The sequence below is a fragment of the Phalacrocorax aristotelis genome, chromosome 1, assembly GCF_949628215.1.
Source record: "Phalacrocorax aristotelis chromosome 1, bGulAri2.1, whole genome shotgun sequence".
In the NCBI taxonomy this organism is placed as follows: domain Eukaryota; kingdom Metazoa; phylum Chordata; class Aves; order Suliformes; family Phalacrocoracidae; genus Phalacrocorax; species Phalacrocorax aristotelis.
Window position 1 is genome coordinate 94,374,297 of NC_134276.1, and position 18,833 is coordinate 94,393,129.

General features: G+C 40.1%; 1 protein-coding gene across 5 annotated transcripts in view; it reads left to right on the top strand.

The window, feature by feature from the left end:
* The window catches only part of SYTL5 (synaptotagmin like 5), a 102,572-nt gene that overhangs the window by 81,299 nt on the left and 2,440 nt on the right, over nt 1–18,833 (top strand). For 3 of the 5 annotated variants that reach the window (XM_075098008.1, XM_075098024.1, XM_075098015.1), the window contains 5 exons: nt 1,194–1,355; nt 5,052–5,160; nt 6,663–6,798; nt 9,347–9,555; nt 10,397–12,417. In XM_075098008.1, coding sequence (XP_074954109.1) covers nt 1,194–1,355; nt 5,052–5,160; nt 6,663–6,798; nt 9,347–9,555; nt 10,397–10,539 — 759 coding nt within the window. In that variant the 3' untranslated portion in view covers nt 10,540–12,417. Of the gene's footprint in view, nt 1–1,193; nt 1,356–5,051; nt 5,161–6,662; nt 6,799–9,346; nt 9,556–10,396; nt 12,418–18,833 lie in introns of those variants that run through there. The other 2 variants (XM_075097998.1, XM_075098032.1) reach the window with 2 other exon arrangements.

Consider the following 18,833-nt stretch of genomic DNA (forward strand, 5'->3'; position numbering starts at 1 on the left):
CTTGTATAGCTTCATTTTTAAATGGTTTATAGTAATGTTAAGGCTTGCCTGAACTGGAAAAAAAAAAGGTGTTAGACTCTATTTAGCAAGGAACACAGCACTAAACATATTTGCTAATCAAGAACTTGGTGAGGATACAACCAAGCAGCTTGCTAAAAATATGAATTGTACCAAAGAGACTTTACTAGAATTTTGGGTAGGTAACAAGAGCTACATCTGTTTGTCCCAACTGTTACTACTGTTGGAAAAGAGAAAGAATTAAATCTGTCTGTATCTTCTCTCTTTTACTTTTATTCTATTGTTGCTAAATATGACACCTCTCACAGTGGAGCTGTTGGCATCTAGCATTAAGCATTGTAGACATATCTATAAATGAATAGCCTACTTGTGTGGCTTGCCAACTGACTTGACTGCTTCAGCTTTTGGAGAATATGTGTCTCTGTCCAGAGGCGGTTCTTGATGCAAAATAGGAGACATCTGGGTCTCCTCAGCTAACACTAGGAGAAGAGTGAATTTCAAGGAATTAATGGGCCTTTTGCTAAAACCAGAGATGCAGGGCTAGTATTCCAGATGTTTATGGTTTTCTGTGAATTTGCTAGAATATGGCGTTTCTTCAGAGGAGTTTTTAACAGCTTTCAAAACCAACAATGGTAACCAAGACTGAGACAGTTGGTGAATGATTTGCAAATGCAGTTTTACTTGTTTTCAGAACAATTTGTCATAAGTTACAAAGATACAATTAAAAAGAGGAAGACACTATTTCTAGACAGTAATGTACAGCAGACTCACTTTAGGGATGAAAGAACCAGTGGGGTGGTTCTTACAAACTAAACTTTATTGATCTGCTTCTTTTACATAAACTTATAAGGAATTAACAGGATCATAGTTTTAAGCATCATAATTTACTTTGTAGTCATAACTACCCAGTAAATAATACAGAAAAAAAATCACAATTATGACAGTAATGTTAATTACCATTGGATGAGTGCTGCAAAGAAAAGAAGTTTAATGTTAACATTATAAACTTTCTAGCTAGATCAATCTTGTTTGCAAAGAAAACAAATCTCTCTTTCACGCTTCATTTGTTAGCTGCTGCGGGCTTCATGAAATTGAGCTAGAGCTGTAAAAGACTCCATGGAAACTATTATTTGTGCTTATTCTGAGAGTTTCTTTTTCTCTTTTTCTGTTGGTAGTATGTCATCAGTCACACACAGCTAGAAACCAGGACCCTGCAGCTTTCTGTCTGGCACTATGACAGATTTGGACACAACAGCTTCCTTGGGGAGGTGGAAATTCCATTTGATTCCTGGAACTTCGAAAATCAGGGCGATGAGTGGTTTGTGCTCCAGCCCAAGGTAAGGGTTTCCAGGGGCCTGTGAAAGAGTTGCAAATTTAGCAAGGCTTACTTCTTTTTCCTTTGGAAGGTGATTACAAAATGGTGACTTTGAGTCTAATATATTAACAAAAATAATATCTTTGTTCTTTATTCAATCAAAACATACTGGTTTTTAAATCTTCATGAAAACTTTACACATGATTGGCTATTTAAAACAAATAAAAAATCCCCCACCTTTTAAATAAATTATAAGTTCACCTTGTAATAAACTGCAGTGAAAAAAATGACCTAGTAAAGAAATTGATCAATTTTTTAAAATAGCACATAAACAAAAGGACTTCTCTAGCACTGCCCCCTACCCAACCCTTAACAGTTTATTAAAGAAATAGATCTTTTTTGTTTCAGTTCAAAGTGCTTAGCACTTTTCAGCTGTGACAAAATAACCTATTAATCTCTTATTCACCTTAACTAGGAAGGTACAAGATCAGGCTTCTCAGCAGGCAAATCAGTTGGTCTGTGAAACAGGACTTGCACTGTGCTTAGCTAAGGATAGGATGACTTCTGTCTCTAGGGCACCCCCTGCTCTGGCAAAGGTGTTTTACTTTTGGAAGAGATTCAAAGACCTATTGTAGGCTAGAGGATTAAAGGCTTCTGCCTTGCTCCCTCCTGCAGCAGCCAGAATCCCCAGAAATTTCAGTGGTTTAGACTGCCATTTCAGAAATTGTATTTTTCTTGCTGCAGAAAAATCCATGGTTTAACTGCAACTGATGCGGCGATAGACTCAGATGACTTGTTTGCTCTGCCATCATTATTTTTAAGAAAAAGTGTTACACTCAGTGTTTTAGGAAGGAGTGTTTGATTTGTGCCTTTTGCTCAGATGGGAAATGGATTTAATTGCTGTATAATTAACTTCTAGGTATAGCCCTTTGTGAGGCTTATATCTAAACTGTCACAGATTTCTATTTTAGTAAATAATTTGCCAGAAGATACGTAACGAAATGGATCTCCTCTTGGAATGCTTACACACCTCACACTTCATAGAAGTGTGATCATAAGGAAGATAATTCCCAGTTTCCTAGTTCAGCTTTGTTAATAAGGGTGACCACCAGCTCTTCCTTCATGGTCCAGATAAGGTGAGACCAGGAGGAGAAAGCGGCTAATGGTGGCAAACATGTTTCAGTCAGCCCTGTGTCCAGGCCAGGATTATACCATCTCCCTTACAAGCCTGCTTCCCGCAAGTTACTTCTGTTGGGTCTGCTCCTGAAGTAGAAGAAATGTCTGCTACATCTCTGTCATAGCTCTGGCTGGTGTCAGGTGTTGCTCTTGTTTAGTACCCGCCAGTCTACAACAAAAGATACACATCCAGTGTTCGTCTTGCTTGCAGTTTGTATGCAGTGTTGGTCTGAAATAGAGCTTCTTATCGTGCCAGTAGTCTTTGTCATCTCGCGTCAGTCTTTGGGGATTTGTGTGTGTATGCGTGGTTTCTTTTAATCTTAATGGGGGCTGGGGAGGAAAAGACAGTTATGAAGCTCTCCTGCTCAGGAAAAAAAGTAATGAGGTGGTAAGCATTTCAGCCAGTCCAGCTGGAAGCTGTTGTCTGATTACTTCCAAACCCATTAAAAGGATTTTTAAATGAGTTCTTTACCAAAGAAAGCAAACACAGAATTGGTCTTGTCTGCCTCCTAAGTTGTTATAAATAATGTTTCTATAGTTAAAATGCTGCTAAGATTTTTGATCAGTGAAGATAATGTTTTTTAAAAAGTACCAATTAGTGCACTTTGAATTAAAAAAAGCACAGGTTAATACAAGTGAAAATTACATGTTGTTCTCCCATATGATCTGCCCGATAGAGACAGGAATGGCAGTGAAACGTTTCCTGGGTTTTATTACAGCGCATCATTTGTTCTATCATGAATCATTTAGCTGCTTTAGTGAAAAGGTTGGAGACTTTAAGACCTCTTTCTCCTATGAGGATTGAATGTCTGTTTTCAAGAGGACCGTGGTTAAATCAGAAAAAGAAGAGAAAATAATTCTGTGGTTAAAAGGGGGCAGAGTCTAGAGCCATGTTATATGTGGGATTGGGGCAGCGGTTGACAAGTTCTTCCTGACATAAGAACTTGTACCATCACTTGCCTACCAGCAGAACAGAAAAAATAATCCTTGCTGCCTTTATGGGAAACTTGATCCTAACTTGCATAGTTTAGACCGTAAGTGAGCTGGCTGACTGGCAAGATTTAAATGATGCGCAAATTATTCCACAGCCATTTACTACAGGTTTTCTTTTGTCCTCAGTTGTAGCAACTGGCATCAGACAGTGGTGGAGACAGGACCGTTTTTCTCAGAGTCAGTGCAGGAATGCCTACGTTGCTGTAAAAGTGCTTCGAAGTCTCAAAAGGGCCGTGTTGTTATCACTAAAATTGTTTTGTTCCCTGTCTCATCCTCGTGTACAGACTTAGCCGCACTAAACATGGTTAGTGCCTTAGCCGGGAGTCTGTGATATGAAGGCAGTGCTGACTCTGAGAACATCACTGTGTGTGTTTCTGGTGGGGTTTTTTGGCTCTGTTGATAATAAAATTTTGACCTTCCTGGGGAGTCAGGACACAAGCTGAATGCATTTCAGAGAAATACTTTCACTGTTCAGACATTTGTCTATAAGCAGTTAAAAGGCATGTGCGGTATGTTGGTGTCTGTGTCTCAGTACTTGAGGGTCCCCTCTCTTTAGACATGTGCTTTGTCCCTGCAGAGAGATCGGGAAGATTTGTTATTTGTAGCCAAACCTAAGTGCTGAAGCGTGTACAGAAATATGAGCATCTGAGTAGTCCCACCTCTGTTAGTGGACATCACTGAGCAAGGTCAGCATATGCCTGAGGTTTTTGTAGATCCAACCTCTAATGTACATCTACAAGGCTTCTTTTTGAAACTTAAACTTAAACTGCACTTTAGTTTCTCTAGAAGTCAGTTTGAACGGGCATAACATGTTCTCTGTCTGTTGCATCTATTGTTCTAAAAATGTTGTTTCCAACTTCTTACAGTGCGAATGGAACTTCAGCACACATCAATGAAGGCCTAATGTTCTTCTAACAAGGATGCTCCAAAGAGCACTGGATGCATTCTTTCTGGGAAGGATTAAAATATTTATAAAACAAAAAGATGCAGAAACAGTAGCTGTGTAGAAAAGGAAAAGGACACTGGGAATAACAGTTTTCAATAAGTTTTTCCTATTTCAGAGCTGGACTATGCTCTCTTCTCTTGCCTTGGTTCCCCACACCTCCGTGCCAAGAGTGACTCAGGAGTGACTCCTCTAAAGTACATTAAACCAATTACAATTTAAAATCCTGATTGGGGGAAATAAGGCCTGAATGTCGTATTAAATTAGCTACAGATTATATGTCCAGAAATAAGTTCGTGTTTTTTCCCGTTTACTTCAGTTATTCATGGTAGCTATCTCTCTCCTCTGTATGTTCACTGAACAGTGTCTAATGCCATGTGGCTTTATTCTTCTGAGAGCTTGCATTCACTAGCTCATAAAGTTTTCTAAAATGGCATCGTATTCAGTCTTAGATGTCTAATTATCTGAAAGTGGGCTGGTATGTCTTGATACGTTTAAGTGGTGTTTCAAACACTGTATTGGTACAACAAAATTAAAATCAAAGGGAGAAGGTGAATGATTAACCTTAGCTGGATTTCAGTTTTGTTTGTTTGCTTTTCTTTGCAGGTGGCAGCAGCAACAGATGTTGGGCTCCAATATAAAGGAGAACTGACAGTTGTTTTACGTTACATTCCCCCAGACAGAAACCTAATGCTTCCTCTAGGGCAGTTTCAAGGTAAAGCAAACATTAATGGGCAGTGTATGATAACAACCCTCTGAGTATTAAAAATCCTCACCTATAGTGAAGTATTGGTATTAGTGAAGGTTGAAACCATGCTTAAATATGCTAGTTGTCCTTATCTGTGGAAATTTTGAACCATGAGTATGTTTCACCTGCTCCATCCTCTTCCATTCAACTTAGGGAGAGAGAAGGGTAGAGGAGTATGCAGTCAAGTGTTGATGCATGGCTGTGACCTAATTAAAAAAGATCAGACATTAGATATCATGATTGAGGACAGCCACATAGAAATAAATAGTCTACATCATAGTCTGTGGGTTCTTTCTTCAGCTAATTATCTACAGTGTATAGCTGATCAAATTAATAGAGTGCACGTAGTTCTTCATGCTCTATTATCCTTAAGCTTACCTGTCTCCTCATTTTCACTCTTTTTTTCACATTGCTTTGCTTCTGCTTAGTTTTACTCTATCACTGCTGTAATTCAGTCCTCTAAAATATTATTTGAATTCTTTAGGGTAAGCCATTATTTTCTTCAACAATGAACAGGGCAAAATAGTTACTAACTCTTTGCATTGTAGTAGCATGAGGAACAGCAAAATCATCTGAAGTGAAAGCGATCACTGCCTGTCACCTGAATGTACATAGCTATACCAGACGTAGGTATATCAGTGTCTTGGTGACAGTATTGCTTGTTAGCATTAGGATTTGATAGATTAATTAGAGCTTTTTCTTTCTTTTCTTTTGACAGCTTACATACCCTCTGCTACCAGTAGTTCCAAGGTTTTCTCTCTTAAAAGCTAATTGTTGTCTCAAAAGTCCAGATAGACACTATCTGCATTTTTTTTAAATTAGTATATTTTAGCACCACTCCTGATCTTTTTTTCTGATGTTTTCAGCCTGAATCAGTGCGTATGATCCCTGATGATAAGCCTCTTAGAATCCGCAGCAGCCGCAAATACACGTGTCATCATGCCGCTGTTCAAAAGCAGCAGCGGTTCAGTGAGCTCTGTGTCCTTTGTCACGGTCTCCGAGGAGGACTGCATCCTTACATGTGGAATGCATGCAGTGTATTTCTGCATTTTAAACTTTGCATTTATACCTTGTTTGTGGCATAGGGCTGCCTTAACATCAGTGGCAGAAGCAGATTCTGGGAAGAGGGTAGGACTTCCAGGGCATGCAGTTCTTTGTGTTCAGCATAGTGATCCGCTAATACTTACGTTTGGAGAGGACGTCAGACAGGGCACTCTGTTGTGTTCAGTAAGGACTAGCTAGTTACATGGTGAAGTTCTTTATCAAATATGGAGTGATTTTTCTGTCCCTGCCTTATTAGTTTCTCTACCCATAGAGAATCAGAATCTCCTCATAAGGAATACTTTAATCCCATTGCAATAATTGATTCAAAAAAAAAATCTAGTCAAGACAATTTACATTTCCATATCAGTCTTGCAGTGTATATATAATTTGAGATTATGATGTTGCAACTCTGTTCTATGTTATAGGAAAGAAGAGCTTTAAAAAAGGAAAAAAGGGAGACTCTCACATGCCATCTGGAGGTATATTAGAAGTCCTCATCAAAGAAGCAAAGAATTTAACAGCAGTGAAATCGGGAGGCACATCTGACACTTTCGTGAAAGGGTCTGTGGGTTTTTTCTCCCCCTTTTTTCAATGTCTGCACTGAATCATATTTTGGCAGACCCAATTTTTTCAATATATCTGTATATACGTGTATGGAGTGTCAGTCCTGAAAAGCAACTGGCACCCTGGGAAGGTATGCTGAAGAGAAAGATGCTGTGGAATAGGAGCAGAGATTTACAAATTGTCCCAGTGGTTAAATACAATTGTATTTAAATACCACTTAGTCAAGTGGTACAGAACCATTTATACAGAAGTATCCAGTGTGCTACACGCTGTTACAGGACATAACATTTGGTAAAAGAAAACACTTCCACTGCATCAGCAGAGAGAAATAGGTGAATATTCATCACTCCTGGAGGCAAGAAGTTTTACATTAGGGCTCCCACACTGGAGGTGATACCTAATCTGATGATGACATCTACATTTTCAGGAAATTGAAACAGTACATTTTTTTTTTTTACTAAGAGGAATAGCCAGACTACGTCCTGAATAAGAAACTTGTTTTCAGGAAGGTACAAGCTGGTTTGGAACCCTTGTAAAAGTGCAAATAGCACCTATAAAAGCTGGTGTGCTCCATCAAGCTGATGTTCTTTCTAATGGATGTCACCTGATGCGTGCAGAAAGAGAAAATGCATTATCTGTGTGAGGAAACTCTACTTTGATACAAGTAAATATGCTAAATGAGAAAAGATTTTTCTCTTATGCCATAAATAGTTTTCATGTTTTTCCTAGTGCTTAACTGAGGAAGCTCTTTGGCATATAGTAGTGTCAAGGAGCACATTTAAACTCTGAGGGTTCCCAGGAAGTCTATCGCTGACTTCAAACGTAGAGTCTGAACTCTAATTGTGTCTTGTTGTTAACATTTAATATTCTTTGACAGATGATGTTTAAAAATTCTGCTCTAATGGCTTGCAGGTTGGATTTTAAAGGTGCATAATTTTGAAAAATTTAAGGTCTGTGTCACTTGAATGCCTGTATGCATGTGCGTACATAAAGATATGTATAGTATCACATATATGCATCTTTTTATTAGATAAGCAGCAATTTGTGTTGGACAGTCAAAATCCAAACTATACAGGAAATGCTACGTACAGGATATACTTGTATTTGAATGAAATTAACATAATCCTGCCTGCCTTGTTGTATTGAATTTTTAATAAATGTAAGTTATGCATTTGAAATGTTACATTTAGGAAATAATGGATAGCTTAAAACATGTTCTTTGCCAGTTTTTGCTTTCAATGCTAGCTTTTAGAATAGTTGATTTTTAGATATGCTATAGTTCACTAATAACGGTTTGAGTGCTGTTAGTAAATGGTGATCATCCTGCCTTTAATTCCCTGGTGGGGCTGAGGATTTATCTTGATCTGGTAGTGTGCCTCAAATTATTACTGAAATCTTACGCTTCATGTAGAAGTTTGAGCTATTCTTTCTGTGTATTTGTTCTCCCATGCCACCTCTTTTTGCCTGGTGTATGTGAAGGCATTTTTCTTTTACTGAAATTAGACTGATCCCACTACAGCTTGTTCCCACCTGGAGCTTGCAACAGACTTCAGGGACAAAATGTTGTCAAAGCCTTTTTACCTTAGCAGTAGCAAAGTGTGGCCAATAATTGTCTCTGGACTATCTTTAGTTAGTGGTGTCTGCTGTTGCTGACATGGATTATTCAGTACAATGGAAGAGGAGTCTGTCTTCCTTGGACTGTTTGTCTGTCATGTGTCATGGCCAAATGCATAATCAAGTTGCCGTGAACGAGTTGAGGCGCTGCAGCAGCCTGATCTGCACGGTTAGCTTGAGACTAGCTTGAGGCATAGCTCAGCCCGCTGTTAGCCCCCTGCCGTAAATAAGCCCATGTTTGTTGTCAAGTGAAAACCTGCACAGGAATCCTGATCAAGGTCTAGTGATTTGTTTGTATGTGTGACCCTTTAGAATTTATATGCAACCACAGAGTTATTCTGTTAGCTTTGCTGAAGCAGGTGAAGGTTCGGGCTCTGAAAATTTGTATAGACCTCTGATTTTCAGCTACAGGTGTTAAGTTCTTTTAGTTTCACTAAAGGAACTCTCCACTAAAAATAAAATGTGAAAAGCTTGTCAGACTGTGCAGCATTAGTGTTTCTGCACTCAGTAGGGTGTTAGGCACTTCAAAGTACTGGTGCTAAACTGCTCAAGTTCCTTCCTTTTCAGTCATTTCTGTTTCTTTCTGGAGGACCTTCTGTCCTGCTTTGAGAAGGAAACTGGACTGGGTGACTCCAGAGGCCCCTTCTAGCCAACATTTTTATGATCCTGTCTATATTTAGTCTCACTGAAATAAAAAGTCTGGGGTTAAGACTCAAGACACGGGGCAAGGAGACCCGATTTCAGTTTTTGCTGGCAATAACTGTAGCTATAAGAACAAATAGAGCACAAATGCGAAATACGCACTTCCGGTATACGCTTAATATAATAACAGTGGGCAATAGGGTCCTGATCTCATTTGAGTAATTCTTTGTGAATATTATGTGACATCATGTCTACATATTCAATTTTCCTTTTTTTTAATGCTTCCTAGATACCTTCTTCCAGATGACAGCAAAGCTACAAAACACAAAACTCCTGTAATAAAGAAGAGCGTGAACCCCCAGTGGAATCATACCTTTGCTTTCAGTGGCTTGAATTCAAGGGATATACATAATGTCTGCCTAGAACTGACTGTGTGGGACAAGGAGTCGCTCTCCAGTAATATTTTTTTGGGAGGTGTCCGTCTGAGCACTGGAAATGGTAAGGTCCCGCCAGCTGGTGATTGCGTTTCCTATTCTCTATCCTCTTTCCCCACCCCATGTGATTCATGTTCTGAGGGACAGAAATATTACTGAATGTATGGAAGTATATGGGAACTTGGGGAAATTGAGAAGGGAGAGAAGGCAACAGGTAATCTGTAGATCACAGAATCACAGGTTGGAAGGGACCTCAGGGATCATCCAGTCCAACCTTTCTAGGAAGAGCACAGTCTAGACAAGATGGCCCAGCACCCTGTCCAGCTGACTCTTAAAGGTGTCCAACGTGGCCGAGGCAACCACTTCCCTGGGGAGATTATTCCAATGGTGACTGTCCTCACTGTGAAAAATTTCCCTCTCGTGTCCAAATGGAATCTCCCCAAGAGCAACTTGTGTCCGTAAGATGATTTAGCTCTTTCCTTCATTGAGCAAGACGCAAAAATTTGGTGCCTACTTGCACTTCTGCACAGTCTAGAAGAAATGGGAGTACCTCGGAAGCGTTTCATAGCATGCCAGTGAGGAAGAGGAGACTACTTTTGTCATGCAGCAGCCTTTCTGCTGCTGATGGTGTGATCTGGAAGAAACATGGGCCCATCCTCTGTTAGAAGAAAGCTGCTTGCAGTGCAGAGGGGGGAGGTTTATGTGCCTCTACCCACATGCCACAAAGGAGTATAATGACAAACTGGTGCTCTACAGCAGCTACCTGTTTTCAGTATAACTCCCTGTATGGGTGGTGGTGTAAATTGCTTGTCATCTTTCCTATACGCTGTTGGACTAAGCGAGCAAGGATATTAGGTAATTGCTTACTAATGTGCCAAAATACCTCATGTTTTTGTAATTGCCAGGTGTAAGTAATGGCAAGGAGGTTGACTGGATGGACTCTCAAGGGGAAGAACAGCACCTCTGGCAGAAGATGATTGACAGTCCTGGAGCTCCTGTGGAGGGGATATTAATGCTGAGATCCAGCATGGGAAAACGCAACTTCTGAAAGACTTTAACCACTGCGGGGTACCACAGGTACTCCTGACCTCAGTGGTGTTCAGGCTTTTGTCGCTTTGCCCATTTGAAAGTGGGGAAGGGTTGTACTCTTTGCCTTGGATATTAAGGCTCCGAGTGAGATTTCAACGTATTCTGCACTTTCATGCACACGTTTTTAAGCCAGGCTTCTTGTACGGATTTTGTTTCTCCTGAAACCAGTGAGAATTTGACCTTGTACAGAGATCTGACTGGCTTTCTCTGTCCCTTCTGGTGACTGGTGTGTATCTGATGAACAACACTGCCTGTGGGGGGCATGGACTGAGCAAATTGGCTAGTTAGTCATTTAGTAAGTAATGCCTGGTTTACACATCTCCTTCTGGGTCAAAGATGGCCTAGAAGGCAGCAGTGATACAGTACAAGCAGATTCAGAGTGAGTCTGTGCTTTGGTATTTGGAAGATAAGAAGCCATAAAGTTATGAAGGGTAATGGACAATGGTTTTTTTATCATGTTTGCTGGTTGGGCTGTGCAGCGTGCAGGACAGTAGGTTTGGGACCAAGCAGCCCACCAAGGAAGGCCAATGCACTGTGGTGCACGCTAGAAATAGGCAGCAGGTGAGCTGGTGTACAGTGCTGGTGTTCTGGCACTCCCTGGGTTATTTTAATGCACTGTATAAAAGGAAGACTTGGTGGAACATAATCAAAGAGCCTCTATTGAATATAAATTGGAACAGTTCCCCAAACAGTTTCCAGAATTACATGGTATTACTGTGTTCTTCATTCAGCTGACAGCTCTAGCCAGGATCTTCTGATGTCATTGAACAGAGGGAATATGTTGACATGCCTGTCCCCATCTGATGAATCGCCGAGATGAGACACGCACTGGGTTTGGACATAGTTAGCTAAGACCTTGATTCAAAAGATCATGTAGTAAAGCGACATGATTAAAGCACATATCAGAATGATTTGCACAGCTGTGGAATTTTCTCTGAATAGCCTCAGATCCCATTCAGGCATGCCCACGCATGTCAATTATTAATCAGGGTAGGACTTTTTCCTCCTGAACATCCTCCTATGAGTTAACAGTGGATTTAATGATAAGAGTGGGGTTTGGCCAATTCAACCATTAATATTATTAACCATGACAATTATTCAACAGTAGTTTTGCTATTGAGTTTCCTAAAGTAATTTTGTACCTGCTTAGATCCCCCATCCTTTGGGACTTACGCAGGTTGCATGTGAAGAGCATGCTGTTTTGAATAGTTGTGGGCTACTTCTACCATGATGAGATAGGAGTATAATCTTTTTTTCAAGGACAGCACATGTCTGCTTGTGAGATTGGATAATAATATAATTGCATGGCATGTGATTGCTCAGGGTGTAAGACAAAAGACGATCAGTAAACTGAGTGAACAACATTTCTTCTGAATTTTACCAGAATGAGAACACAGCTTCCTACTTCAACAGGTAAATTTGCCTATAGCTATTCTTATCTTTTTAATTTGTTTCCCAAATGCTTTATTTTTGGAAGCAATGTAGTATTAGTATTGAGGAAACAAACTGAAATATATGGAAACATAACTTACCTATATTACTAGAAAAACCCCAAACATTCAAAGAATGTATCATTCCCTGTAGATCAAAACACTAGTATTCAAAGATTTCTGTGAAGAATAAAGACCAGAAAATCTAACTTGTTTGAGAGATACAAATGTTGTTTTTCAGAATCCAAAAGTTGCAAGAAATCTAGATTGAACAACAGAATATGAACTGATAGCTAAGTAACTACAGCTAGAAATTTTTACATCTGTAGCTGTCCTAGTGTACAGTTACGTACATGTATTTAAAGCTGAATCCAGACCCTTAAATTTTAACGTTCATTCCTTTTTTTAAAAAAAAAATTTTACCTTGGTTTTGGTTTGAGTGGCTTGAAATGGCGGGGAAGTTTACAAGCAGTCTTTTAAAATCCTAATATTATTAGATTAAAAAAATATTTATTTTTGTTAAAAATATCATCTTAGTTTTAAGATAACAATTTGTTTCATTAGGAATATTTTCTTTTAAAATTCTGATATGACTTCAAAAGTCCTTGGAGGCACTGCTTGCCCAGTTAGACACCCACAATTTTCAGAAATCACCAAGTCATCTTTGAAAATAAAATTCCCTTATAGAATCTTAGTTTGGGTACCAAAAGTAAGCAGCTGCTTAAGAAAACAGACTACTTCATTTTCCTTCTTTATCTGTTCTTCATTTTCCTCTGAAGTCCTGCTCCAATTGGGCAGTGAAGCGAGTCTAGTCTAGTTTTAGCTGGCTTTTCATTTTATGCTGCAGATGCTGTAAGCTGATAAATTAGAGCACAAATATCAAGGACATACATTTTATGACTTTTTTCTTATCATGATAGCTGTTCTTTAAGTATTAGATATTTTTTTTGTATCAGCATCCTCCAAAGGGAAACCAAGCCTAACTTTTGGCACCTAAACTACCTCTCTCTTTGACAGAATTGGTCTGAGTTGTCTTAGCTGTTTGTACGGCAAACCTGTGTTTGTTTTGGGAATAATAATATTATATTGACATGGAGGCACAAGCTTGATTTTTCACTTGCTGGAATTTGATTCAAAAAGATAAAGCTTGTTAAATCTAAAGAAAATTATTCTTCAGGGTAAAATTCCAGCTAGAGTTGTAGAGGAACACTGGGCAGTGGATGGTTTGGTTTTGTTTTGTTTCATTTTGATGGTGAAAATCAAAAAATAACACCACCACAAGAAATCTGCCAAGCTGGACCCCAAAATGGACACCCATTTCTCTTGCCAAATTGAAAACCTTAAAATAATTTTGAACTGAACTAAACCTTTTACATGGAGTAGAAGAGTGTGTCTAATTTTTGGATGGTATTTTCTAACCTGCTAAGCATGAACATTTTGACTAAATCAAGTCTTGCTTTGAAAGGAAAAAGACTATGCTTTACTACTTCAGCTTCTGCTCATTTTGGTCCTATGGTAGAGTTTGTGATGAACGGACTCATGTGGGAAGCGTCACCCATCTCAAACATGGGCTTTAAGTTCTGCCTCTTCCTCCCAAAGGGACCAAATTTCACTCTGAGCCTGCACCTGAAATTATAGATGGAGCTATGAGTAGACTGTGTCAACTGCAGTTCAGCATAGGAAAGGAACAATTTCACCTGGGAATTAATTTCGGCAAAGGCAGTGGTGTTTGCTTTTGATGGGATTTGGAGTAGTACAGTGAAATTACTTCCTAGGATGGCAGTGACAATTCTGCATTATGGTAGCATATAATAGGTATCACTCTGCCTCGAGTGAGTCTCAGAGAGATGATGAGCATCATATAAACACTAGAGCAATTTGGAAAGCTTTGCTGTTCTATGATGTTATCGGCACATTTGTAGGAAGCATTTGATTTGTGGAAAATGTCACATTTAATTATATCTCACATCTTTGTTCTCTTCCTTTACAAAAATGATTTATGGCTTGGAAAAAGCACAACATGATTGACTGCAGATGTGATTTCTTGTTTCCCAGATATTGAATTAATTGCCTATAATTGTGTGTCATCACGTACTGTGTGTTACCAGGCTGAACAAAAAGATAGAAAGCCAGGACTTAGGCAGCTAAAGCCTTCCCTTTTGTATGTATGTTTATGGCACTGAAGGTGCATGAATGGTTTATTCAAGGCTAATTTTTAGGAGAAAATAGCCACAATTTTAACATTGATTCAGAGACTCCTGCCCTGAGTAAATACGCACAGCAGAGCTATTGTTTCTGAAGTATTTTTCCACACAGACTTGAATAATTGTAGATGTGATAGTGGAGAACGGAACTTTCTCTACGGTGGTTTTTGAAAATGTGTTGCACAATGCATTTTACTCTGATACGTATTTTTCTAGCAAGGTAACTACAGGTCTTTCATCACTACCTTTTCCCCCTTGTGATTAGATTTTGAGGGTTTGACCCAATAAAGAGGAATAAAAGCGCAACTTTTGCTGTAAAATGTCAAGTGGGGCCAGTAAATACATCTTTAGACTGTGTGGTTATTGCCAGTATCCATCAAAAAGAGCTGAGGCTGAGGGCTCTCCAAGCCCTGCCATCAGACTTTGGTATCCAGACCTGCTCTCTGGAAGTTTCTCTGCTCAGTTTGTCAGCTATATGGGGACTTTGGGCTTCTAAATGTTGGTGTCTTACTTGCGTGCTTAGATGCCATAAGCAGGTTAAAATAGGTTCGAAACGGCCTCCCCATCTCCTCCACCTCCACCAAGTTACATTTGAGCCAGGGTAGGAGGAAAGAAGCAAAAACTCTGACGGATACTTGCCGTCTTCCTGTGCTAATCTAAGTGCCATTGCCTTCCTTGAATGCCTTTTAGATGCCGTATTTTGATCTTTCTTTCCCAGCTGGATGCTTTGGCAAATGGTTTGAGAGAGAAGGCATTGGAATGGTATGTTTTGAACATGGTGCGTTAGACTGGGAGCTTATTCTTTGTGCTTTTTCCAATGCAGATTATGCTAAGGTAGCATAAAAGAAGCATTTTCATGCATGACTTTTTAATTTTTCTTTTCCTGCCTGGTTAGGCCCTGCCGAGTGCAATTACTCTAAGTTGTATTCTGCAAAATATCAGCTAAACTATAACAGCAGAGCAGCCATTGAGCATCCACTGGTGCTAATTGATAAGGAGAGGTAACAGGAGAGTTCATTTAGATTGGCGTAATTTTGGCTTCTTGATGAACATGCACATTGCGCAGCTTCAGACACGTAAAGTTTGCGGTTTGCTCTGTAGGGTCAATGAAGAAAAAGGCTGCTTGGATCTCCTACACCTTTGAAAAAGAGCTCAGAGTCCTATTGCCACAGCTGCCTAGTTTGTGGATTCATACAAGATAGTAAGGGTTGTACCTGAACCTTTGCAAGGGTCTCTCTTCCCTTCATCCCTCCCTTTTGTTCAGCAACCCTCACCAGAACGTTCTACCTGAATGTTAATCTCCTGTATCTGGAAGGAGACAGCATGCAGCAGTTAAGTGATAGCCCCACTTATTTTCATCCATACAAGGTAAAAGCTGATATTTTACTTCCCTAACGTACAGTATTGATTTTCAGCACTCTGCAACAACAGAAATAACCATCTCCTGAGAACCGGTCCATGCATTTTGTAAACTCTTTTTTTTTAAATAGTTTTAAAAAATATATTTATTTATTTTTCTACACGGAAATGTTAACATCTGAGAACCCTAGAGAAATGGTGGTAGAACATGTGATGAATTCCAAAATAGGATGCAGACATCTATTTGCAGTGATGTCTTGTACCATAACTCAGCAGGAGATGCTGAGAAGCATGCTAGCAGAACCTTAGCACTGTGTTCTTTGAATTTCCTGCCTGGTGATTTCATGTTTGCAAATGCTGTTTGATAAATGGTAGTAAGACAGTGTTAATTATACTGTGTATATTGACACTGGAAAGTGAATCCCAACTTGTTTTTCAGGTGTCTCTTAGGTTGTTTTGAAACTCACCCTTGCTGCATCTTGGCCCTTTATTTACATTAGTTATTTTGACAATTCTGCTCTGTGGCAATAACATCTATATGGCTGTGTGCTACTGCTCCTGAGAGCTTGGTGTATATTTTTGAGGGTAGTTCTAATTGTTGAGGTTTGCCTAAAGCCAAGTCTAATCATTTGTTGCAGCCATTAGAGAATGTCACGTATCCCTTGTTCTGCCTTTGTTCTGCTTAAAATCTGTTGCTAGCTATTTAATTATTCTGCTGAATGTGAACAGTAATAGCAGTAAATGGCATTGCAGTATGTTAAGTTCTGCCCAGAAGTAGATAAAACAAAATGTTTCCTGTCCAGAACATTTTTGTACTGTGCACTGTATGTTCAGTTTTGTGGACAAAGGTGGCTGGAAATACATTTGCAGCTGTTGTCAAGATTACTGTTCTGTCTTTTAAAATTAAAACAGTGAAACATGTTGCTGTGTACTTTTCTCTCCTAAAATGAGTTACAGCAAACATACAGGCATGCCTTTCAGGAAAATCTCATATCATGTCATTGAGGTAAAGACATGACTTATATGTGATGAATAACACACGAGGCCTGGCGTGTCTTCAGAGGAGGGATTCCATTGACGGTATCTCTATGCTTTTTTTTTTTTTGTCTTAGTTTCCACACTTTAAGCTGTTTTAAGCTATTTATTTCATAAGCATTAAACCTGTTTTCATTTTAACATGTGATTCTAAAAATAAGGGAAATGCATTGTTTTCTTCCCCCTTGCTGGAGAAGTATTTTACATGTGCCTTAAACCTGCATGTTCAGCAGGTCCTCCCCTCTATCTCTGAATCTCCTACCTCTTCCCTAGTTCAAGGTCCTGCCCACCTGAAAACCTAGGGATGTTCAAAACGCAGCTTTTCTGTCATTACTGGTCCTGATTTTTATTTTTTTAAGAAAAAAAAAAAACCAAAACCCACATATGATCACTCTAATTTACACTTTCAGCTGAGTCGTATTCGCTTCAGCTTACCTCTTGGAGCTGAGGGCTCTCTTCCACCTTCCCTTGGTTCTCCACTTCTCCAGGTTTTTGTGTCGTCTTGTCACTTCCCGATTGTCTGAGACAAACTAGGAAGGCAAATAATGCTCCTGGGCTCTGGGCCTGTGCTTGCCTCTGCCTGCTTTGCAGTAGTCTGAAAGTCTGGCTCAGTGTGTTGCGTTCCTGCACCCAGGTTATGAGGAGACCACCTCAGCGAGCTTCAGTGGTCCCTTGGTGTGATTTGGGCACAAGCAGCTGGGTCCTTTGCCCTCACACCACTCCTGTCTAGCTTGTCCCCATGCTGGTTCTGGCCTTTATGGGGGTGGGAGGTCAAACACCCATAAACTGGAAGGCAGCTGCAGGTGGAGAAAAGCCCTCCTGCCATTCCTCTGCCTTTGTACCTTTGCTTGGGGTTCTGGAAGACACCTCTATAACTCCTGTGCAATTGAATTGCAGTCTCTCCTCCCCTTCTCTTTGAGGTGATAGATGCCAAGTTCTCATTATGACTCTGAAGTATGGGCCAGCCTAATTACTGAAATTCAGGTTATGGTTATGGTCTGGGTGCATGGGTGGCAAGGGGAGATATGGTAGTAATTAGATATGCACTAGCACATTCTGCATGGACTCTGGCTTTCTCATCTGTTTCGCGTGCATTTTACAGAGCACGCAGCAGCTGGAATGCTGCTTGGAAGAGGTCAGAGAAATGCATGTGCTATCCACAACTGCCATTGTCCGCCTCACTGGCACCTCTAGCCCTGGCAGCCTTGCTGCTCTGTGCCTTCCAGTGTCTGCTAACGCCTTCCCACTCTTCCCTTCACTGAGCTGCCATAAAAACATCCTCCAGCCAAGATGGGGAGAGAGAAACAGGCAGCAGCTACACGGCCAAGAGGAGCTGTGCCATCTCCTGATGGTGTGAAGCACCCGCTCCCTTTTCCCTTTCTCTGGACGTACGGCACTAACAGAGACTGAGGTGAGCGGCTGGAAGTGATCTAGCACTGAGATTGCACAGCCTAAGCGCCGTTATTTCACCACCTCAATTTAAAAAGTGGGTTGTGATCGTAAGAGCATTTAAATAGACTTCAGGTTACTTTGCAGCCTCTGTGTTTCCATTAATTACGCTCGGCAGTCTGACTCATGCTCTTGTGCAAGTACTGAGCTGTAACGAAGCTGCATGATGTAGTCATTCAGTGCAGCGCTGTAAGGGTCACTGGTGTTTTCATTAAAACATAATGCTTTCTGTCGCAGAGGGATGGTTTGAGCTTCAAGAACAGGGATGTGCAACTTTAAATTTTGTCTCTCTGCAGGTGTAGAGGAGGTGTGTGACAGCAGGGGTTGTTCTCATCAAATTGAGGTGGATTCTTGGGTAGGATCTGGGGAAGATCAAGCCGTTTACAAAATTGTTCTGTGCTCATGAGAAATTGCTGCCTCCCACAATTTATCCCAATAGTTTTGTTTGCGAAGGATGTTGCATGACAGAAACATGAATTCTTTTCTAGTCTAAAATGATTGAAGTCTCTTGGTTTAGATTCAAAATTGGAAAGATATCTCCAGATTGATGTAGGAACCTCCAGCCCGTGACTATATCCACACACTGATCTGTCACATCTCCTGCAATGAATAGCCTGGAGGTGGGAGAGGAAAGGACAAGACTCACGGCAGGTCTTACGTCTTGGAAACTGCCTTTAATCCTCCCAACTAAAATTCATGTTTTAAACAGGTTTTGCATTTTGACAGCAGTGGTAGGATTAGAGCTAAGGCAAGAAGAGCTATGTTGGTAGTAGAGC